The 23,986-nt window shown below is 36.9% G+C and overlaps 1 protein-coding gene and 1 long non-coding RNA gene across 4 annotated transcripts in view; one reads left to right on the forward strand and one right to left on the reverse strand.

Moving 5' to 3' along the window:
• The first annotated feature begins 6,433 nt into the window (after window positions 1–6,433).
• Window positions 6,434–23,986, forward strand: part of LOC105463434 (tetratricopeptide repeat domain 29) — a 264,157-nt gene continuing 246,604 nt past the window's right edge. For 2 of the 3 annotated variants that reach the window (XM_011710516.2, XM_011710517.2), the window contains exons 1-4: window positions 6,434–6,589; window positions 7,225–7,272; window positions 12,322–12,419; window positions 14,538–14,621. In XM_011710516.2, coding sequence (XP_011708818.1) covers window positions 12,328–12,419; window positions 14,538–14,621 — 176 coding nt within the window. In that variant the 5' untranslated portion in view covers window positions 6,434–6,589; window positions 7,225–7,272; window positions 12,322–12,327. The remainder of the gene's footprint in view (window positions 6,590–7,224; window positions 7,273–12,321; window positions 12,420–14,537; window positions 14,622–23,986) is intronic. The other variant, XM_011710518.3, reaches the window with a different exon arrangement.
• On the reverse strand, window positions 9,344–17,467 carry LOC139362309 (uncharacterized). The gene is made up of 3 exons (XR_011620919.1): window positions 17,337–17,467; window positions 16,442–16,547; window positions 9,344–9,448 (listed from the first exon to the last, which is right to left on the reverse strand). It is a non-coding gene; the product is annotated as an uncharacterized lncRNA (long non-coding RNA).

Here is a 23,986-nt window from a genome sequence, read left to right on the forward strand (position 1 = left end):
TTATTTTGGCATGTATTGATAGTACCAAGACATGTAGGGTGCCTGCTATTTCTTGCTTTCCAAGTCTTTTAGAAACCTATCAGTACAATGATGCCACATGTTATTGCATAATATGGTAAGATAATTAAGGTCCCTGTGGGTTAAATTGCAGCAAAGAGGCAGGGTTGATGGGTTACAAAGTTGGAAAGCAAAAGTATACTGCTATCCCTGCTACATAAAAGCAAATTACTTCTATTTTTTTCTATTTATCAAAATGTAGGGGAGAAACAGTATATGCTGTGTATCAGGTTGCTCCAGGAAAAAAGGCTGTATCAGGAACAGTAGCACATTTAAAGTTACCATCAGATCAACATATTCTTTTTCAAGATATGTGTATTTTGTCCAGCTAACTCTGAGATAAAACACCAATATGCTAGGAATGATCACCCCTAAAATATTCAAGTCTGAAATTCCCCTAGGTGTTACTACTTTTGATTTACTATTTTGGTAGGAAAGTGTGGGGTTAGCTTGCAGTTGGCCTGTGGTAGCTTTATGTTTATCTCCAAAGATGGCTGGAGCCACAGTACTCTCTTTCAGCCAAGATAGAAATGAAATGCACTAGCTAGTGATATATAACATGCTATTTAAATCCTGAAGCTCCCTTGAATGCACCCTGTATGAGCTTGTGTACATCGCTCTTTAAAAAATACAGATTGGTCACCTGTATTACCTGATACATAGACATGTTTTGGCTGTGTGACCAGTGGAGTATGAAAGATCCCTTGGTAAACTTTGCTGTGAAGATGAAGTGCATTCTGAGCAACAGTGGGAGGATCAAAGAAGTTGCACCTGGGTGTTCAGGACCAACCTGAAGTTGCCTGTGCTTTCTTATTCCTGATTCTGTGTAGCCTTTGACCATAGAAAATCTTTCTGAGTAAATATCACCAGAGTCTAGTGAGTCCTTTCAATTATCTGACCCAGAGCCTCTTTGACCATTTTTTAAACCATAATAACCTTTATTCCATAGGTTAGATGGCCACTAAAAAATTATGCCATTTTTTGCATATATCTATAGACTCAGATGAATAATTATAGGATGGGCTCAGAGTCTACTAGGTTTATTTTAGAATTAAAAAAATTAATTTACCTGGAATCTATTAGTAAGTTTGTTCTGGATCCCTAGAAGTTAGTATTAGCTCAGAGTTAGTGTCTAATGTCAGGCAATCCAAAAGTTATGGATATACTCTTCTCCCCGGTGCAGTTACCTAAGTAAATAAATACAGTTACCTTTGAGAAAAAATAGGAGAAAGATTCACAGTGTGCACTTGTGATGTTACTTCTGGACCCCAGGGTTCAGAGCTCTTTCATTCAATGTTCTATGAGTAGTCTTAGAACATGGTGAGAGACCAGTACTCTCTACACTCCACTGTGGTAACTCAGGTCAGGCCTCTGTTTACCAGATTTAGGAGACTTTATTTTCCCCTTTTCTCATACAAATCAAATTCTAAGTAGATTACCCATTATTTGATTTCTAACAATGTCATAACCAATTAATCATAATCGTAGATCTCTGTAGATCAGGTCATACTAATTAACACTATGGCATGGCTGTATGTTTATGGTAAATACACCAAATATCCCATGAGATTTGATAATCTAGCCTTTCTTTCCTGGAAACATTGTCTCTCCCTTGAAGTCATGGTGCCCGTTTCAGTTTAACATCTCCCACTAGCGCTATTAAACAAGGGAAACATGATGATAATGAACTTACAAAGTCTCTGGCTTTGTAGATCTCAAATCCTTGAGGAATGGAAAATTTCAACACGGTCTTAAGGGAACACAGTTAGGAGGTAAGACATAATGATGTATGCTAGCATTCCTGTCTCTGAAAGACTTAAAATTAAACTTTTATCTTTTTTTGCAACACAGCTTACTTTAGAGTTGGGAAGGTTTGCATTACCCAAAGCAGAAAAGTGTCAAATACACTTAGTCACCCAAAATAACACATGGAATTTAGAATCTCTGGAAAATGCACTCATTTGACAAATTTCTTTTTTCTAATATTGTATTCTAACCTTTTTGTTGAAGAATCCTCAAAAATCTATTCTGAAAGAAAACAATATTCTTAGAGTTTTACTGATATAAACCAGCAAATTCATCTCTCTCTCTGTGTCTCTCTTTCTCTCTCTCTCTCTCTCTGTGTGTGTGTGTGTGTGTGTGTGTGTGTGTGTGTGTGTTTGCGCGCATGTGTGCATTTACAAGAGCCTCCTCAGATTTGGATATTTAAAATAGTGTCCCCTAGGACATGATGGAATTCATTTCTAATTACAGATCTGGATAGGTTGGGTAAATAAAAATGTATTGTATTTTTTCTTCAAGAGAACCACCTTAGGCAAAGAAGTAGCAGTATCTTCAAGCAAGGAAAGAACAGTTATATCAGTCAAGAACGGGGAATTTTCTGAGCAAAGATGCCTCAGTGGAAAATGCTTAATAGGTGCTTTGCACTTTAGGCTACTAAGTCTTCTCTGAATATGCCTAGATAGCACAATTTCCTTTGTTAAAAATTTAACCACTAGGTTCCCCATTTGACCCCCTCATCCCTGTGCAGGCTTTCTTTGGATAAGATATAATAGCTGGATCACCAGTGAGGCAATCTTGGGAATGGAATCCATGTGTAGTGAAGCTAAAAACAGAAGGAACTAGGAATCTGACACCATGGAGTGTCATTCCTATTCTGTAGTTTGCTTGTTTGTTTGTAACTCACAGCTGAACCTAATGCTAATTAATAGAGTAACCAAATACAATATGGTATATAACACAGAAATTTCAACATTAACAAAAGAAACACTTTTCCTGGAAGAAAAGATAATTTAACAAAAAAAGACAACTTTGAGGTACTGTTCCACCATTAAAAAAAAGAGATCCTGTCATTTGCAACAACATGGATGGAACTGGAGGTCATTAGGTTAAGTGAAATAAGCCAGGCACCGAAAGATAAACTTCACATGTTCTCACTTATTTGTGGGCACTCAAAATTCAAACAATTGAACTCATGGAGATAGAGAGTAGAAGAATGGTTACCGGAGGCTGGGAAAGGTAGTGAGGGGGTAGGGGTGGAAGTGGGGATGGTTAAGAGGTACAAAAATATAGTTAGAAAGAATAAATGAGATCTAGTATTTGATAGCACAACAGAGTGACTGCAATCAATCATAATTTAATTCTACATTTAAAAATAATAGTATCAGTTGGATTGTCTGTAACACAAAGCATAAATGCTTGAGGTGATGGGTACTCCATTTACTCTGATGTGATTATTACACATTTTATATCTATATCAAAATAATTCATGTATTCCATAAATATATACACCCACTATGTGCCCACAGACATTAAAAATAAAAAGACAACTTTAAAAAACAAATTAATATATTGGAAGATAATTGCAAACTATTTCATTCATAAAAGAAGAGTCTATAAAGAAGGAGCAATCAGAAAGCAAGAACGCTCAAAGACTAAGAATGTGACTCCTCCTATGTACAAAAAAATCAATTGAAGACTAAAAAGCAATATTGTCAAAAACTTACAGACTTTAGAATATAAAGGCAAAAAGAATAAAAATCTTTTTAAAAAGATCAAGGATAAAAACGACAAATCTAGGGATCTGCATTCACTAAACAGAATCTTAAAGAAATAATAGAACAAATTTGAGACAAGGGAATTATAATTTAAAAAATTGAAGACAATTATCTAAATCTAAAGAAGGATGTGAGTACTCAGCTGAAGAGTTCTACCATAAAATTCAAGAATAAAAAAGAGAAAGAAAGTAACCTAAAATTGCCTGTGTTGAGGGGAAAAACCAGGTCTACGACCATCATTATGACCATTAATTGGTATCTAGTCTTTCAGACACAGGTGAAATCGCAGATACCTGCTTTCTTAAAGTTGAGCATGGCTATTTCAGTTGTGGCCAACGAGATGCGAAACTGATGGGTATCCTTTTGGAGGAAGCCTTTAAAGCTAACATGCAGTCTACTCTCATGATCTCTCTGCTACAGACCAGCCATCCTCCAGGCTGGCAAAGGTTCTCTCATATTGATTCTCCTGTGACATAGCATGGAGCAGAGCCCAAGGCTGACTTGTGATGGTGACATACTGTAATCAATAAATAAACGTTGTTGTTTTAGGCCACACAGATTTGTAGTTGTCACCGCATATGGATCTTACTATTACATCACATACAAAGGAAGGAAAATAAAATTGCCCCTAGACTTCTCATCTCGAACACTGGATACTAGAAAACAGTGAAATAATACCTTCTAAATTCAGAGGGAAATGATTGTTAATTTAGAATGTGCAACCCTACCAAAAGATCGTAGGCAAAATAAGGATATTGTCAGACATGAAAGAACTTCAAAATTTTATCTCATATGTTCTTTCCTAAGATGTTACTTGGGGATGTGTTTAGTAAAACAAGAAGAATTCAGAATAATTTTACTGTAGAAATTGATGATGATCGAGATAACAAAACCACTTTGAGAACAATTATGGGGAGTAGTTAAGATGGTTTGGCTTGCACTAGAAAATTATCACTTGCTTCTTTAGGGAGCTGACCTAATCTAAAATCATTTCTCCAGAGAAAGATTGGAAGAGGAAACTTTAGAGGTTGTTATGTCAGTAATAGTATTCAAATTATCAATTGTATCACCTGACCTTCTCCCTAGAATTCTAGGTGGGGAAGATTGAGGAAGCAATGAGAAGAGTTACATAAGGAAGAATCTGTTTGAAAAACCACTCTATTCTGTCATTCATTCAGTTAATTCAAAAAACAATTTAGAGCACATACTGTATACTAATCCTTGTACTATTCCAGGGAATTCAGAAAACAATAAGACAAAGTCTGTGCTTTCAAGGTACTCAAAATCTTTCAGGAAACTTTGGTTCCCATAAGCCAAACACCATGCAAAGTTATACTGATAAAATAAAGGTAGGTCTAAGAGAAAGGAGGCTAGAGGAGGAGAAATTAATTCTGTGAAAGGTAGGGGTATTCTGGAATCCTCAAAGCTTTCAGAAAGGCCTGAGTCTCTAGATAAAGTTGCACCTGAATCTGGCATCCTTTGTTTGCCGTCAGTTTCCTTTTATGCTTAAGCCCATTTGAGTTTCCTGTCACTTGCGAACAAAGTTCTCTAACTGAAGGAATTCTATGCTAAACAGAAGGAGAAAGAGAATTAGTCAAAGAACTTATAGCGAAAGAACAGCAAGTAGGAGAAATAAGTCCAAAGAAGCAGGAAGGATCTACCTAGAAAGCCAACTAAGACAGCCTCCTGTGAGAAAGGAAGGTGAATGGAATTCACAAACCTCTAAGTCAGAAAAAGCAGCAAGGACTGGAAAAGAATTCACACAGGTCACAGTGGAGTGTGTTAAGGTGATGCTGAAATTGGAAAATAAACTCATGAGAATAGAATGAGAGTCTTACTGGTGTGGGGGATGGGTGGAGCCCAGTTACAGATTGTCACAGTCATCGTTGAATGTATAATGTAAACTTACTTGGAAATAATTTAGTAACTTGTGACAGCAAATCAGATGTTAGAATGAAAGTGTGGTTATGGTAGATATGCTTGTACTCCAAATAGAATCGATTTATGGTTAGTAGAATGATTCGTGTGAGCAATATTGCTGACTCATTCTCCTACAATGCGTGACAGGAGACAAGGAACAAAAGCCTAACTTTCCAGCACTTCTGTATTTTAGAAGTAACAAGTGGCAAGCCTCACTTTCTTGCCCCATATATATGAGGGAATGAGCAAGAAGGCTCACTTCCTTGCACTCATTCTGAGAGGAGAGATGGCATGATGGGCCAAGATTAACAGGATGATATTTATTTAGTGTAAATATAAAACCCTGAGTTTCAGGTAAAAATGCAAAACGAATAAGGACAGATGCAGGGAGATTCTCTTAAAGAGACCTTGAGTATTTAGCGAACCACAATTCAAAATTGAATTGTCTGTGGGGCCAGGACAGGAAAAGGCATTTGTGGTGGGTTCTGACTGCAAGAGAGGCTGAGGAAGAGGAGAATGAATGACTTAGCTAGATGGACAAATTGGCTTCAGGTCACGGGGTCATGGATGCCTGGCTCAGCGTTTTCCTATCAATCCTGTGGACAAAAGGGCAATGAAGAAAAACATTGAGAATGCAAGGCCACGAAAGAAATGAAAGTGGCAAATTCGAGCCCCTTGGGTTATGTGAAAATGCCTAAAAGCGAGCTAACTTCTGAAAGCAACCCTGCTTGAAAAGCCTCCGCTGTCTGGGGGCCCCGCCCGGCCATCAGTAAGCTCCGCCCCTCGCCAGACTCCGCCCCCAAGCCCGAAGAGTCTGGGTGCTGCCCCAATCCCAAGGCCCGGTTTAGCCTAACCCCACCCCCGGTCGTCCCGCCTCGCCTCTCTGTTTCCCTGGAGATGCTTTCGGCGTCCCGTCTCTCCGCGCCGGCGCAGCCAGGCCTCGGAATCACTTACAGAGGAGGGGGCGGCGCCGACGCCCAGCACCTGCCGCCGGTGGGGGACTCACTTCAGTGGAAGGGAAAACTGGAGTTGTTTCCCTGGGCTAGTGCACCGAGGTTCGTGACGGCAGGGGCGAAGCTGGGACAGGACCTCCTCAGTTCCTTGGAGAGGCGGCCTGTTTTTCAGGCAGCCCCTTCCCTGACCCCCTACAGCCCTTCCTCCATCAGTCTTTCTCAAGCTTCCTGAGTCCAGGCCCTCGCCACGTACCTGGAGAAACTAATTGAAAGAGAAGTAGGGAAAGGCGCCAGTTCCTCTTGTTCCCCAGTTCACCTGACCCTCTGAGGGAAGTGAAAAACTATGCATAGGATAAGTCCTTTAGTCCTGTTGAGAACTAGGTGGGAACAGAAAGGGAACTGAGATGCTCTCGGTTTTTGGCAAAGATAACTCTATCTTGTAAATTTGAGAGAGCAAATGGTTATCCCTAATGTCACATTTGTATTGAAATACATCAATACATATACATATTTCAGATGTTTTGGCATTTCACTGATTTAGTGATTAGTTTCTCCTATAGGATCTATACTTGGGGATTTTCTTTAAAAGTTCATCTAAACTTAGATGGTAGGAACTTAGTATTTGTTGTAAGAGTGAATCTTATTCCATGACTTGGGGCGGGGAGAGGAGTTACACTACTGACTGATTTTAAACTTCTTTTCTTCTTTGCTATTATTCTTTGCTTCCTGATTTTCAGTCTGAAGTCTATAAGCCTGGAGAGACCATCAAGCAGTAATCTGCAAATGTAAGTCAAGTGAAATATGGATTGCCTTCAGACTCTTTTCCTGCTTGATTTTGTGATTTAGCCATCAATGTCAGTTGGTAGAAAATGTGTTTTCTATTTATTTTACTTAACAACCTATCTAATTACCCACGAGAGAGTGCCAGAAGTGTCAAAAAAATTATACCAGGAATAAACATTATTAGTGACTCCTCACAAATTTTTTTTTTTTTTTTTTTTTTTACTTAGGAAGCATAGTGATATTTCTTCTGTAGTTTTCGTTAAACTTTCATAGTAAAAGAGCTTGTGATAGGAAAAGTTTTAATTCTTGTGAATGATTTTTAGTAAAATCATATTTGTTTTGAACTCGTGATGATGTACAATAAACTTGCTTACTGTGCTTTACTGGCTTTATTTCTCTCATCTCAGTTTTTACTCCAAAGTGACTGAACCCTGGAGACACTGGTCAGCCTCAGACACAGTCATTCTCCAAGTAGCCTCCGTGTACACAGTAGTAGGCCTCCCTCCTTTGTGTTTCCTGATAAAGGCATCTCTGGGGATAGAGGGAAGGAGGGTTACTCTTTGAAGAATTTTACTTGGGGGCCAAAAATTTAAACTCACACCATGGGACACATTCAGCCTGACCTAGCACTCTCAAACCTTTCATCCTGTATTTCTCCATTCTCATTTGTCTTTGCATGTGGGGGCCAAACTTAGAGATTGTAACTGTGATACAAGAGCCAACCAGCAGATCAAAGGGTGCACCAAATCTCTTCTGAATACCAACAGTGGAATGGCTTCAGGCGGCCTTTTGATCTTTGTCTCAGCACCCGATGGTGTCACACTGCAGCACTGCCCACTTGCTGGCACTGGGGAGGTGCCTCTGGGTCCTCCTAAGAAGCTGATTCAGCCTGAGCTCCTGGGGCTAAGCTCATTCTGGTGCCAGCCAAAGAGGTATCTTTCATTCTTCTTCTTTCTTACTCACCTGAACCTGAGCAATTTCCTTTCCTGCAGTCACACCTATCTTGTGTGTTTTCCCCTGAGATGTTGATCTAGGAGAACCCTAAGGAGGTGCCATAACTGATGGCGATGTGCTCCATTTATGCTACAGGCCTGGGTCAGTCACCTCATAGCACTAGTCCCATTCTTCATTGTTGAGTCTAGGCTGGAGCTCACATGGAAACTGAGAATGCTGTCTGACCAACACCAGGAAAATGATGCAACTCATATTAACAAACACCAAAAGGCTTTCTTTACAGGTATTTAATTTAATGTAAGTACCGCAAACCCTGCTTGAACTTATAAGGCATAAAAGATGGCAATTACTTAGATAAGAAAGTAATTTGTTACAGGACCCCTTTAAATATTTGATGCATTCAAAATATTAACTGTGTCATAAAATTCAGATCACACATTATCTGTTTTGTAAAACAAAATACCTTATGTGGCCATGTATTGATTCTGAGAAACAAAATTCCCTTTCCCGATAGGCACTGGCAAGGCAGGATGTGGGGTTCAGAAACAAGGAGAAAGCCTGTTCAACTTCCACCCTCACTCTAAGCTTAAACTTTCTAACATAGTTTGATTGAGCGATATTTTTTCCAACATGCTTTTTTTTTTCCACTTTTTCATTCAGCTCTGATAACTTTTTTCCACTTTATCATTCAGCTCTGACCACCCCCCATTCAGAGTTTGTGCCTTGAGGCTTGCCAGCAGGGCTTGCAGTACTTACATTAAACTAAATTTAAGAGTAAAGGTGCTCCTGCTGCTAATGTTCTCAGATCAGAGGAGAGCAAAATGAAGGAACTGGCAGCTGAAACTTTAATGGTAGGAAACGTTGACTCAGAGTTTGGAAAAAAAAAAAAAGCGCAGTTGATCTGTATGACAAAGAAGACATACCCCTCTCCATGTATGTCATTTGCATTTGGTTTCTATTCGATCTCAAGTGAACATCAAAAAGGATAAATTTTATATAACATGCTGGTATGCCAACTTTGGTGAGGAGTTATACTCACCTGGATGAGCTATGTTGACTGGATCAGCACCTCTTTGACTGGATCAGCACCACTGGATCAGTCTGGATCAGACTGGGGCTGCTCTCTTTTATCTGTCTACAAATAGCTGGATATTCTTAGTATTCAAGGAAATTGCAAGCACTGTTCCTCATTTTGAACCTCCTTAGTGAACTCTTCAAAGATGCCTGCAATGATGAAGAGATTACCCTGGCCCCAGTGCCCACTGCATAATGCTTTGGCAAGTCAAGTGGGGCTTTTAGAAAAGAGTCTAAAATTTATAGATGATGGAATGCCCCCAAATGAGGCAAACTTAGTTGTTTTCCTCTCTCCCTTTTGAAATTTACTAGGGCTACACTGGTCTGGGTTAAGAACTTAGATCATTCAGATGTTCACTGTAACATTGGAAGACTCTGAACTCTGTGGAACAGTCTTCATAGCTCCTCTGAAGTAAGCTCTTGGGAGGCCCATTTGGGGAGCTTTGGTGTCCCTTCAAACCTCACATGAGTCATATCTTCTTACCATATGCTCTGTATGATGTCGCCATTTAGTAAGTTCTTATTATTCCAGTAACTCAACTATTTAATGTAACATCTAATCAGAAAAATAGATTTTTAAAATTTAAAAAAATTGTCATTATGTTATGAAGTTATGAAGGGTAATATAGTATGTTTCTAATGTTTAGTCTGTAGGAGAGGACTAACATTTGCTGTTCAGATTGTGCACTTTAAATCTACAACTGCATAAAAATAAGTGGGCATTTTGTTTCATAGATCGTATCACGCCTTGATAAGCTGGTAGTACTGGGATTCTATTATATTTAAAATAAACCACTGATCTCCATTAGAATTCTCTTTAATTATGTAAAAAATGATTTTTAGGCCAGGATAATAATCTTTTTCAGTAACACGAAGCTGTCTGTTTACACTGAATTTCAGAAGATTTTCTCTCGTCTTAGTGCTTCTCCACCCCCACCTCCACCATGGCTTTGTAGCACTAGAGGAATATTGGGTCTCAGCCATCCACAGGTGGTTCTATTTCAGGTTTGACTACATCTCTCCTTCTCTACTCCTAACTAAGCCACCACCCTCTCTCCCCTCTATTTCACAGGAGATTTTGAGCTGGCCTCTCTGCTGTCTACCCTTTCCCCTACTACAGTCTAACCTGAAAGAAAAAGTCAGAGTGATCCTTTCAGGATGAAAGTCAGATCGTGTCAATTCTATGCCCTGTATCCTCCAGTGGATTCTTACCTCAATGAGAATAAAAGCCAGTTTTTACAGTAACCCTCAAGACATTGCACTGTTAGGACACCCAACAAAATTCTCTGTAATGTCTTTGAGCTTGTCTCCTGTTTTTATTCATCCCTTTGCCATTGGTGAGCATTTGGGTAGTTTCTAGTTCCCTGCTTTGTTTTCCAGTAGAGAATCTTATCAACATCTGAGGTTCTATGTATTTTGCTTATTTGTGTATTGTCTTTCTCCATATTTACCCCCATACTGCAAAGTCTGCGAGATCAGAGACTTTTGTCTTTTTCTTCACTGCTGTATCTGGCACCTGGAACAGTGTCTGGCACCAAAAAGGAGCTCACTAAATATCTGCTGAATATATTCAAGGCCCAGATTTTATTGTGATTTTCCCTGGGTCACACAGGTAGTAATGCTGAAGATAAGCTGTTTAAAACCTAAAACAAGTCTTTCAGTTGCTTGATGAAGCTAAGAGTACAGGTCAAACCTGGTAGATATAGAGGGGGTGGGATCAGGAGCCCCTGGCCTTTTGGATGCCTCTCTATTTAACAGAAGCGTGGGTTCTTTTGCATCTGAGAGCCCTTGCACCATGTAACAATTTTTCTATTCTAAGTTCACAGACATCATGTCCACATGTCGCTTTGGAGTAAGATTTAGATAACTTGATTTTATAGACTTGCCTTCCTAATTGCTCACCACTGTGGCACAGTGCATTTTCCAAAAAGGGCTGCAACAGTATCTCCCATGCCATATTCTTTTCTTACAATGAAACTTTGACACTCCCCTATCAATAGGTGGTTCTGTGTTCATTTGCCTTGAATCTGGGTGAACTTGTTATTACAGCAGAAGTGGATGCTATGTGACTTCCAAGGGTAGACCCTAAAAGGGGATAAAGCTTCTGCCTGCCTATTCTCTAAAATACTTGCCTTTGGAGCCTGGAGCTGCTACATAAGAAGTCTTAGGTTGCCATGATGTGAAGAAGCCTATGCCACATGAGGAGACCACATGTATGAGTTCTAGCAGATAGCCCCAGTTGAGTCCCAGCTAAGAGTTAGCATCAACCACTAGAAAAGTGAGTGAAGACACTTCAAGGTGATTCCTGTCCCCTATCATTGGGTTACTACAGCTTCTGAGTTTTCTCTGCAGAGGCTCCTGTCATCATGGAGGAGAAAAAATCCATGCCTATCATACCCTGTCCTTATTCCTGACCCATGTAAAGTGTGAGACAAAGTTGTTTTAAACAACTTTTTAAAAACAGTACATTTTGAAGTGATTCATTATATTGTTATGGCTGTGTGCTTTCTCAGGGCAGCTGTCTCCTTGTTGAGAATTGTTCTTATCATCTATCACATCTAAGGGAAAGCCTTTATTTGCGAGCTATAAGGCTTTTAGAAAACACCAAGTATGAGCAATTTTCAATTATTGATAATAACAGGAAAGCAACACATAAACATTGGAAATCCGTAGCTATCCTAAAAAGCTTTATTCTTTAATTGCAATCATGTCCCTTACAAAACTCTTACCAAATATGCCAACTGAACCATCAATGCTTTTATCATATTTTCTTCTTATCTACTTTGCGGTGAAGATACAGACAAATAATAAATTGGCCAAAAAGCAGACAATGGAGGAAAATAATGAGAGAAGCAACCTACAGAATCCACTCACTGAGCATCATTCCTGAATAACACAGCTATAGCACTACATTGTAGACATTCTCAACTAAGATGACAGACTGTGAATCTCTAATAATGTCTTAAAGGATCCTTCGAAAGATTTATTCTTTAAATACAATTTCTACTTATTTCTTTTTGTAGTCCGAAATGACCACCCTGCCCCCACTGCCCATGACACGCCCGAAGCTTACAGCCTTAGCCAGACAGAAGCTGCCTTGCTCCTCCAGAAAAATTCCAAGGTACATGCCCCTGGTTTTTACTTATTTTCCTACAGAATGAATTTTCTGTAGTAAGAAATGTCAATAATGTATCTCAGAAAATAAAATCATTTCAAGAGAGGAGAAACATACCTTGTTATATTGAGAATATTGAAATCTGTTGTTTCAAAAGGATTTATGAACCACATTCAAATACTGCAAATTATTTATTTATTAATCTAGTTGTTATTTCATCATTTTATTTCCTATTGCAATTATATCATGGTTCCCATAGAGTTTTGGAGGTAAGTTTCCTGTTTTAAATGTGTGTGGAGAACACAAAGCAGAAGCTTTGGGAATGAAAAGTGTCAAGCTTTTTTCTTTTTAAGGCAGAGTCTTACTCTGTCACCTAGGCTGGAGTGCAGTGGTGTGATCTCAGCTCACTGCAACCTCTGCCTCCTGGGTTCAAGCGATTATCGTACCTCAACCTCCTGAGTAGCTGGGACCACAGGCATGCATCACTATGCCCAGCTAATTTTTTGTATTTTTAGTAGAGACAGGTTTTGCCATGTTGGCCAGGCTGGTCTGGAACTCCTGGCCTCAAATGATTCACCCACCTTGGCCTCCCAAAATGCTGAGATTGTAGGGATGAGCCACCATGCCCGGACTGAAAGGTGTAATGCTTTTAATCTATAAGGTCCCAAGGGCTGACTTATGTTTAGGAAGAAGGAGGGTAGAGCCTTACTTGTAGGGTAGATTGGAGGGCATGAATCAGCTCCTGAGATGATGCTGGGGCCTGAAAATGCATCATCAAACTGCTGCTGCCCATGAGTGACTGCTGAGCTACTCAAAGTGTCACTGAGGAAATGCAGGACAGAGAAACTGATACATTTTGTCATAATTATGAATATTAACTGATTGTGCTATTTTGAAATTGCCATTTATAATTCTATTGACTTTTTGTAATACACATATTATTTACCAATATAAATAGTTTGCATACATAGGTTTATTTTCTTTATATGCCTACTTTTCCATTCCTGCAAGGTATAATGATCAAAGTATTAGGAGTCTTCTTTGTTCTCATGCCTCATTTTTAGTATTTCTTCTAGGAAAAACCAAAGCCCCCAGACCAAAATAAATACATTCAGCTAAACTAACATAAAAATTCTTTTAAAATAGTAAATCAAAATTTTCTTTTCCTATAGCAGATAAATTTTTCAATGAATGTATAATTCATGTGTGTAACTATAATATATATACATATTTTTTGTTTTACTTTTGAATAATGTAAAATATTTATGAAGTCTGAAAAAGCTTATTCTTTCTGTCTTTTTAAAGGATTTAATTTATCTTTTGTTTTCAAGGTGAGCAAAAGCATAGCCAAATCTCATATCCGTAGGATAGGATGAGTTTTAAAGAAAACTTTTTCTTGTATTCATTTCATTGAAGAAAAAGATTTTTATCATACCCCCTAAAGGCAAAGTTTGTATCAACATTCTTTAATAGCTTCTGAATAAAACACTGGTATTTGTTTAGTTCCATATCATCATAGTTATGAGAAGTTGATAGCATGCTTATTTTTAAAGGTGCAAATGGGTGTGAAGAATGAATGCACTACAAGTATAATATATTTTCAATAAGGGCTTCTTAAAATCATTATCACACCTTGAACCTTTAGTAATTTGAGTTTTATGTGTGATTTAAAAAACTGTTCAAAGAGCATTTCAGGACAAAATTGAGTAATGTTTGGGACAAATTCATGTTATACGTTTGAATCAAACAGGTGTTCTGGGCTCTGGATTCTGTGCCAAACAGTATATAACTTCAGCAGTTGGAAAGTTACACCACGAAAAAATGTGAGCAAAATAGATCTTGTAAGCTTTGAGGAGAAGACTCTTAAGTAGAAAGTGAATTATTTCAAGGTGTTGGTGTTTTATTTGTTTACATACTGGGTTTAATATTCTTCCTTATCATTTTCCATTCAGGAAAGATAAAATTTTGAAATGATCAGCCAATGACCTAACTCTATAGCTATTGCATTTATTATATAGGGTATTATACCCTGAATATTTCTATTCTCCTAGTGGCATTTTACATGTTTGGTAGCTTTTCAACTTGATAAGGTGGTGCTTTATTATTTCTTTCTATTTCATTTAGGTCTCAATTGATCAAAGAAAAAGATGACATAGATCATTATCTAGAGGTGAATTTCAAAGGATTGTCAAAAGAGGAGGTTGCTGCGTAAGTACAACCTTTAGAGGTACTTTAATATAAAGTTTGTTTCTTTTGTCTTGATTCTTTATTGAAATTTCAATTTTCCTGTGTAATATACTTTTTCATTGGAACATGGCATTTAAAAATTAAAGCCCATATTAAATAGTGATAAGTCATGTCTATTGATCTCACACATATCAAAGTCTTTAATTTTATGGCTCTCAAAATTCCCATATTTACCAAGATATTATACTATCACATTTGCAATATTTAGTTAAGTCTGTGCTATTAATTGCTTGTTAACCTTCGTTTTAAGATGTGTTGTCTCCATGGGAAAGAAAAAAGCTTTAAGAAAAAGATTTATATATCTTTTCTCCTGGTGATTAAAGAAAAAGAAACACCTTACTAATGTACTAATATGTCTCCTTTTCCACCCAAGCGCTCACAAAGAGAGCAAATGGATCATAGTTTATTGGTTAATTTTTAAATAATTCTAAATTGTCTAGATTTATTTTTTTTAGATGAACAATGCAAACTTTGACATTTATCACCAGTTGGAGTCTAATTTATAGGATGAATAAAAGCAGTACAAAAATCAATGTAAGTTAGTGAGAAATGAATAGAAACCTAGAATAATAGCTAAACAGGTTTAATATTTCTTACCTATACTTAGTGGCTCTGTTATCAGATCTTTTCATGTAAGTATTGAAAAATGGAAATCTTGTAAATCTACACTTATCTTATGGAATTCATTAATTGTTTCAATTAAAATATTTTATGCAACAAATGTTCTTAAAAGATTCTCTCTATTAATATTGTCTCATGCTATGGGATTCTACTGAAAGAGTGTTGCTAATGATATTTTGGTGTGGGTTTCATATATTCTGAAGTTCTACGTCTCTTGGTGTTTTCCATTTTATCAGATATTATCTTTGTCAATTTGCATATAACATGGAAAAACAGTCATTTATTCTGTCAATGACTACTTTATAGAATGACAAAATTTTATAGTAGTTGTAATCACTCACTTCTGCAGAGCTCTATAGACTACCATGTATATGGTATGTGGGATTTTTGGTTAAATGCTATTCTGATGATTAATTCTTTAACTTTCCGTGATAACCTGTTACATAAAATTAAAGGTCAATATTGTATGACAGTACAACTACTTCTTAAAAGAAAAATATATGTATGCCATATTTGGATTCTGATTTAAATATTATATCCAAATAGTTTTAATTGCCTTAAGAATTGGAATTAAATTAAAAACTAAACATGCTACACATAATTTCAACAAACTAGAAGTCCATATACTAAAAGTCTACTGACATTTAAGCTTTCAGTGCAGGCTGAAGAAAAATTTTTATCTAAGACAATGCAAAATAGGCTATAGTGATGAGTATTCTCTTAATATTATTTTTCCACTAAAGGTACTGCCAAATTGATTTCAAACTCATCATTAAACTATTTGCAACGGTAACACTGGGTAATTCTCAGTTCTTACTACAGTATTCTCCTTAAAGTTTCCTTCACTTCAGTGCTTTCTTAGACCAAAGCTCTTTCTGTAAGATAGTGGATGCAAATCATTAGTATGGAGATAGCTTGTACACAGGTCATTATTGTGCTTTTGATTGATATACATTCTAGACCTTGCCCTAGACAGACTAATTGAATAGCATAAAAAGGAGAAAATTGATGAATGATTTCAGCATCTCCCAGCAATGCCCAGCAGGTGCCGTGAAGAATTACGTGTAGTCTGTTAGCCAAGGAATTACTGCATAAAACTCTTTATAGCCATTCAACCCTTAAAAGATAAATTGATCAAGAAACATTTATTAAGTACTCACTTTATATCTAATACTAGGTTTTTCGCAGTGGGAGAGACAATGATATTTTATTATAAAATACTTGGCCGCATCCTGGAACCTTAACATCTACTTGAGACAATAAGACCTATGAGCAAGAGACAAATATGAAATGATTGAGTGCCAACTGTACTGTGAGGTGCAGCCTAGAGGTCAAGAAACAATCAGAGAAGACTAAGACAATAGGATAGAACTTCTCAAGTTAGATAGATTTTGAGTTTGGCTCCCTGTCTGGTAGCATTATAAAATTATCTAACTAGAAAGTCATAGATCTTCAGTATATGAAAATGTAATGGGTAGAAATGGAAGAATCAAATCAGGCAAAAACAATGTCTAAGATATATCCTCAAATCCCTCTCTCTACTGCCTTATTCATGTCTTTAAGATGGTGATCAATATATTTGTGTATACTCATTAATACAAATGATGTACACTGGCTTTGATATCCCATAGTACACATATGCTCTGTGTCTAGTTTCAAAATAACCCCTCATCATGTACCTCAAAATATACCAACCTACTTATGTATAAACTCACACGCTCTGACTTTCCTCCCAATGCGATGGGTGGAGAGTTCCTACTGTCATCTAAGTATGGTCCCTCTGCTGTGCTTCCTCTTATCCCCTCTTACCTGCTCCCAAGACTTCCTCCTGCAGTTAAATTTGTTTTTCTTCTACACCATCAATTTCTCCATTTTCATTGGATCAGTCTCACTGGTATTCATTTCTACTCAAACATTTTTCTTGACATTATCCCCTTCCAGGTTCTACCCCATTTTTCTCTACCCAAGACAGCAAACAAAAGTGCTGTCTTAATATTTTCACGTTTCATTTTTGCCTCAGTTGACTCTAAATAGGTTTCCAGCCCCCATACTTACTGAAATGCCTCTTTAAGGTCACCCATGACCTCTAGTTTTATCACATCTAATAGTTATGTTTCTGTTCCCAGCTTCGTTGATGTCTTCACAGCATTTGACCGAGTTGAACGCTCTCATCTTCTTGAACATTGTGTGCTTGTGACTTTCGGGATGCCATTTTCTATGGTTTTCCTCCACACTGGAACACTTCAGTCTTCTTTGCAGGCTGGTTTTCTCTTTCCAAACTCTCAGTAGTGAGGTGTCCAAAGGCTGGGTCCTAGGTGCACGTCAGTCATACTCTCAACCTGGACCCAGTCTTACAGCTTTAAACATTAGCAATAACCCGATGGCTACTTAATTTATAAATCCAGCACTGACCTCTCTACCAAGCTGAAAGTTTTTAGATCCAATTGCCTCCTTGATGTGTCTACTTGGATATATCACAGACATTCCAACGTTAATATAACCCAAAACTGGACTCTTGCTTCACCCCTACTCCTCTCCTATCCGCAATATTCTTCCCACAGCCTTTCCTCAATTCAGCAAATATCATCAAGGCAGCCTTGAGTTTTACCTTGCTTACTGCTACTCCCCTCTAATCCATCAGTATGCCCGATCAGATACAACTCCAAAATATATCCCATGTTCATCTCCTGGTCTTCACTGCAAAGCTTCCATCATGTCTGCTAAGATCACTTAAATGGTCATACAACTGCTCTACCCACACCCACTCTCACTCCACCGCACTCCTCCTGCTAGAGTGGTCTCTTGAAAACATTAGATCATGACATTCCCCTGCTTAAAATCTGCCAATAGCTTCCCATTCTTCACCTGGCCTGAAGCTGTGCATGGTCTGGACTTTACTGAGCTCTCTGACCTTCTCTCTCTTTCTCCCCACCAGTCTCTACTCCCGAAGTGGCCTTACTGCTGACACTTCTTATGCAGGTGTCAACTTGAATGTGACCTCCACAGTGAGCCGTTCCTTGACCTCATAATAAAATGTAAATGAGTAAGGAAGCAGGGTAAGCTAACATATAGTTGTCACTGGAATGGCCAAACCCAAGTGATGGGGGTGTATTTTACTTTGGAATGGATAGAATTGTTCAAAGGCAAAGGGCTTCTGGGTTTTGTATCATCTACCTTCACAGAAGAAATTTCAGTATGCTTCATTACTTTCTAAGTGACTAGATTATTGTTGTGCCTTATAGGTTCATTTAAAACAATCAAATCCATTGTATTCACATTCCGTATTTGATAATGATGATTTGACTTTAAACTACAAAGTCAAATTTGACTTAGCAGTGAACTTCAAATGGTTCACTGCTACTATCTAACTGATCTTTAACAAGTACAGACAGTCATGTCAGAAGAGTTTCTGTGCGTCGGGTTTTTAATTCTGTATAATATTATCAGAATGCATTATTGTTTTCAAAAAGAACTTAAAATATCACTTATTATCATATCATAATTACTTTGAGTAGCTAAGTAATAAAAGAGTCATTTATAGATTCAAATAAACATTTCTAGAGGGCACTTTACAGATTTAGCTATGTATATGAGGAAACAAAATCATCTGGGGACAGAGTATGTTAATCTGCTCAATATTATTTTCTGCTTCAGATATCAAGTTCTATTATATGGAAGAATATATTTGGTTCAAAATTGTGTGCATCTCTAAGATATTACTTTCTTTCCAAATATCTTGTTTTTAGTATCATCAGTGGGTGTTTATTGAACATCACTTTGTCAGCAAGCTCAGTGGCAGTTAGGACTGTTTGTTACTATATTCAGTGAGTTTGGGCTGTAAAGAAACAAAGAACAATTTACTTTCATATCTTTTAAAGCCTTTTTCTCCTGCCTCATTTTGAATTGTATTATACTTACTCAAAGTAAATTAGTGTTTTGCCAGTCTACGTTTTTTTCTTACAGACTAGGTTTTTATCTTGAATTTCAAAATTTTCATCCAAAGGTACTTTTATGAACTACAAATATACTTTTTATATGCAAATCTAGCTTCTGGATTTGCACAATGCCTTGGCATTCTAAACATATGGAGCAAGATGAAGCCCATGTATTTAAGATACAATATTTCATAATTCTTTATTGGAAGTTAGATCCTTTCAAGTGTGCTCTTCCTCTGCTTAATTCATTTTTGTTTACTTTTGAAATTTTTTATGAAATCATTTTGGTTTCTCTTAAAACAGTTTGCTGTTTGGTAAAGTAATAAATTAAATTCTCTATGGAGGTTTGCAAATTAACTTCCTGAAGAAACCAGTTGCCAAGCAAATGTTTACATGACTAATCTCCAGATGAGACAGAGATAGGTGGGCAAGAGAAGGAAGAACCCGTTTCTTGCTAGGAAAGAAGATTTTGGTGTTCCAAAATGAAGAGAAAATTTCTTTCTCATGAATATTTTTTAAAAATAAGTGATTACAGAGAATGCAGATGGAAAGAGAGAAGAAATTGTCACTCCTTTTTGAAAAAATTCTGGCATTGTCTTCTAGATCTGATCTCTAGCTAGAAGATCTCTAGATCGGATCTTCCAGATCGGATCTCTCTGAAACCAGGAATGAAAAGACCGTTTTGCCATGATTTAAAAGAAAAGAAAGAGAAGGAAGGGAAGAAGAAGAAAAAATGGAAAGAAGAAGGGGGAAAAGACTGATATCAATAAAGTTTAAAATTGGGGAATTTTAAAAATGTAGTTGGAAGGAGATTTTTGAAAAACAAAACAAGACAGAATAAAACAACAATGTTCACTAGGTGCAAAAAAATGGTCTCAAATTTTCACCAAAACCAAATATAGAGATAAAAGAAAAGATTTCAAATGTCAACAGAACATAGAAATGCCAATTTTTTACGCATTTATATCTTTGTGTCCCTTAGGAGTTTGCTTTAAAATATTATTTTCACGTATGGTGTTTAAGTTTACCAGCTCTAATAGACGTTTTTAAAAAATATCTCTGAGAGGAGACCATGGGAGTCATGACTTGCAGCTCTGGCTATTAGAGGAGCTGATTCCTTCTGCAGTTGAAAACTTGGCTTTGTTATGTAATACCTGTATTGTCGTAAGGAGGTTACCTGCTTTCTCTCATCTTTGCTTTCCACAACTATTTGGAGAGCATAATAACAAGAAATTCTTACAGGAATTAAATGAGATTCTCTATGTGAAACACATGTCGATGACACTCAATTGAGACTATTATTAATTATCATTGCTCATTTTTCTTTGGCTTTTAAGCATTTATTAATAGTATAAATAGCCTAAATATTTTGCATTAACTTTATGTGTTGATGTATGTAGTGATATTAATTTATCATTTCTCTTTAAATACCTTTTTGTTGTACTAAGTATCATTTTCATCATGTCCTAAAGGCAGAGTTTTAAATAAGATATATTTCAAACTTATAATACTAATCAATGAGAGGACTTTTTACTTTTATAGAGACAGGGACTCACTTTGTTGCCCAGATTGAACTTGAACTCCTGGCTTCACGCAGTCCTCTCACCTCAGCCTCCCAAAGTGCTGGCATGAGAGCTGGGAGCCATCGTGCCCAGCCAGTTTTTAAAGAAAATTTCAAGTTGCAATAAAAACTTTTCAGAAATGTATGGATAAACTCGCAGTTTTAGAAATACACAGAATATAGCTGGAGGATGTGGTTTTTCCTACAATAGCCCATAAACCTGTAAGAGCAAAATGTACTTCTCTATTTAAAAACCATTTGGGAAATTCCTTTTTCAGTGTGATAGGACAAAGTGATAAATAAAAAAAGATAAAAGGAGACAAGCACACAGGTACCACAGAGGATGAATCAGCCAGAACTGTCAGTCAGTGGGATAAACAATGATCCAGCCACATCACTCTCAATGTATAGGGCAAGATGGTTTTATTATGTTGTGTTTTGTCTTTGATAGTGTGTTCTTTCTGTATTAAGAAAACAGGGAAGATTAAAAACTATTTAGACCCTTTTCAAGCCTCCATGATGGCCAAAAAACAATCCTTAAAATTACTGAGGTTACTGCAACTATGGAAAAATCATCTCCCTGGCCTATATCCGTATCCTGTTCTGTTTTCTATGTTGGAAATTGGAGATGTGGTAATAACCAGTGTCACCATCTCATTGTTTAAAGCAAAACCAAGTTATGGATTCACAAAAGCTCTTTTGCTTCATCAGGGTTTCCACAGATATTACCAGACCAGGCACTTTTCTGGGAAGCATAATCAGGTGATGCCCACCTCCAGATTAGAAGGGAACAGCATTATCATTCTCTTTTGTTTTTATTTTTTTATTCTCTTTTAAAATAAAAGCATTTAAATGTCTAGTTATAAGAAATGAAAATGAGAATATAAGTTTGTAGGAGATACTTTTCCTTGATAGTTTTTATTATTTGGAAGCTTTTAAAACTTCATGTTTGTATTTCAGTGACTCTCTGAGACCATTAAAATATGATCACCCTTTCTTTGATCTAGGAAGGCAACTTATCAAGATATATATGTGTGTGTGTATATGTGTATATATATATGTAGTGTGTGTGTCTATAAATATATATATTGTATGTGTGCATATTATGTGTATATATGTGTGTGTATTAACATCTTCAAGCTCTGTGCTTTAACTATTAATCCTAATTTTCTACATATCACTATATAAAAATCTTTCAATATACTTTAAGTGCTTGTCTTCAAGCCAAAGTGCAAGCATGTTAAGTCGAATTAAATACAGGCATACCTTCTTCTATTGCACTTTGCTGTATTGTACATCAGAGATACTGTATAGCCAGAAAACCCAGATAGAGAAACTTCTTCCTCTTCTTCCCTGCAATCTACACAGTGCAGGCAAAACTTGACAGTTCCTTCATAAAAAGAATATCAGGGACACATCACTAATTCAGATGTCAGATTTACATTAACCAACATCAGTATATGCATGCAAACCTTGACACAACAAAGAAAAGCTCCAGAAAAATAGCCTACATATTTTACTGTCAGAAGGGCTGTGGAGGCATCCTTAGGCCAAGTCTGTCGACTTAGACATGTATATAAAATTAGGTTTTCTTATTTAACTAGCTTGCCTATATTGCTTTTTATGGAAGCATCCTGTTTTTCCTACTTCAGGTCAATTAAATTTGTAAGGAAGAAGCTAAAATACTGAAATACTAGCTGACATGGGGATGATAAAATAATTGGCCACTATGAAAATGACAGACTGGGGACAAGGGGCAAGGCATGACTGGGCCCTACAGCCACCCTTTTCAGTGTATTTACATTGTGTTGAAATTAAATAACAGAATTCCTAACGAAGCATTATTTTGTTGACCTTACTCTATTTCATATGGCAGGGAAATAAGTAACATATTTTAGAAAAGTTTTAATTGTATGTTTTGCTTTATTAGTTTTTGTTTTAGTCTAGGTTTATATATTGAAAGATTTGTGTTGTTGGGAAATTTACCAATGTTGATTGCCTCTGTCCTTACATTAATAAAAATTGTTTATTAATTTACTTATTAATTAATTACTATAGTATCTTCCAAACTCTTAGATGATCAATAAGAATCTTTCCAAATCTCTTTTTTGCTTCTTGGATGTTTTAAAATTCCCTTCACATTGTTCCTAAGGGCTCAGAAGTTATTTGGTCAGAATAATTTCCAAAAAGCCTAAATTTTCTTCTAAGTATGCTAGGAAACCTTTGGCTCATTTTATGCAGGGAAATGATATGCTGTCACTTTAGTTTAAAGGGATCATTCAAGGCTGTTGGGCTCTGTGGATATTTGACTGGGGAGCACCCCGAGCAAAAGATGATGGTGGCTTGACTAGGGTAGATGTAGTGGAAATGATGAGAAATGGTTTAATTTAGAATATATTTAAGTGATAGGGAGATCAGAACTTACCAATGGAGTAAACATGGGGACTAAATAAAGCAATAGATAAAAAATGACTCCTTCTGAACTGACCCCAGCAACTAGTGGGATGTCTTGTTCACTGCTGAATCTCCAGCACCTATAACAATATCCACATAGTAGGCACTCAAGAAATACTTTTTAATTAAGGCCAGCCTCATCCCAGCCCATGCATACTGTTTCCAGTTTAATTCCTTCTGTTCTTGCTTTGAAATTCATCTTCTTGCAAAAATAATAGTAATGACTAATATTTGTAGAGCATTTTCTATGTTTCAGGAATTATTTTAAGTGCCTCATATGTATTCATTCATTTAATTCACAAAAAGAATTTATTAGTTCAATTTACAGCTAAGAATTGATGCACAGAGATATTAAGTAACTTTCCCAAGGACACACAGATAACAAGTAGAAGAGGTGACTTTGAACCTATGCAGTCTGGGTCTAGCACTCATTCTTGGAGCATTATACCATTCTGCCTCTGAAAATACTCAGGTCTTCATTATTCTATGTTTTCTCTCATCTCTCATTCTTAGTGTATTTCCATTCTCTTGGCCTAGAATGATTTTTCTCCTAATTGTCTCATGACTCTTACTCATTCTTAAATGACTCGACTGTATTAGATAAACTTGATATAATCTTGTAATGTCCAGTACACTTATAGTACTATATTGCCATTGCTAGTATAATTGTTTCCTATACTAGACTACAAGCTTCAAGAGAGCTGGGGCCTTTGCTGTTCTGCTCATATGTGCATCCTTGGTACTCTACTCATACA

Source organism: Macaca nemestrina, chromosome 3 (assembly GCF_043159975.1).
Source record: "Macaca nemestrina isolate mMacNem1 chromosome 3, mMacNem.hap1, whole genome shotgun sequence".
NCBI lineage: Eukaryota > Metazoa > Chordata > Mammalia > Primates > Cercopithecidae > Macaca > Macaca nemestrina.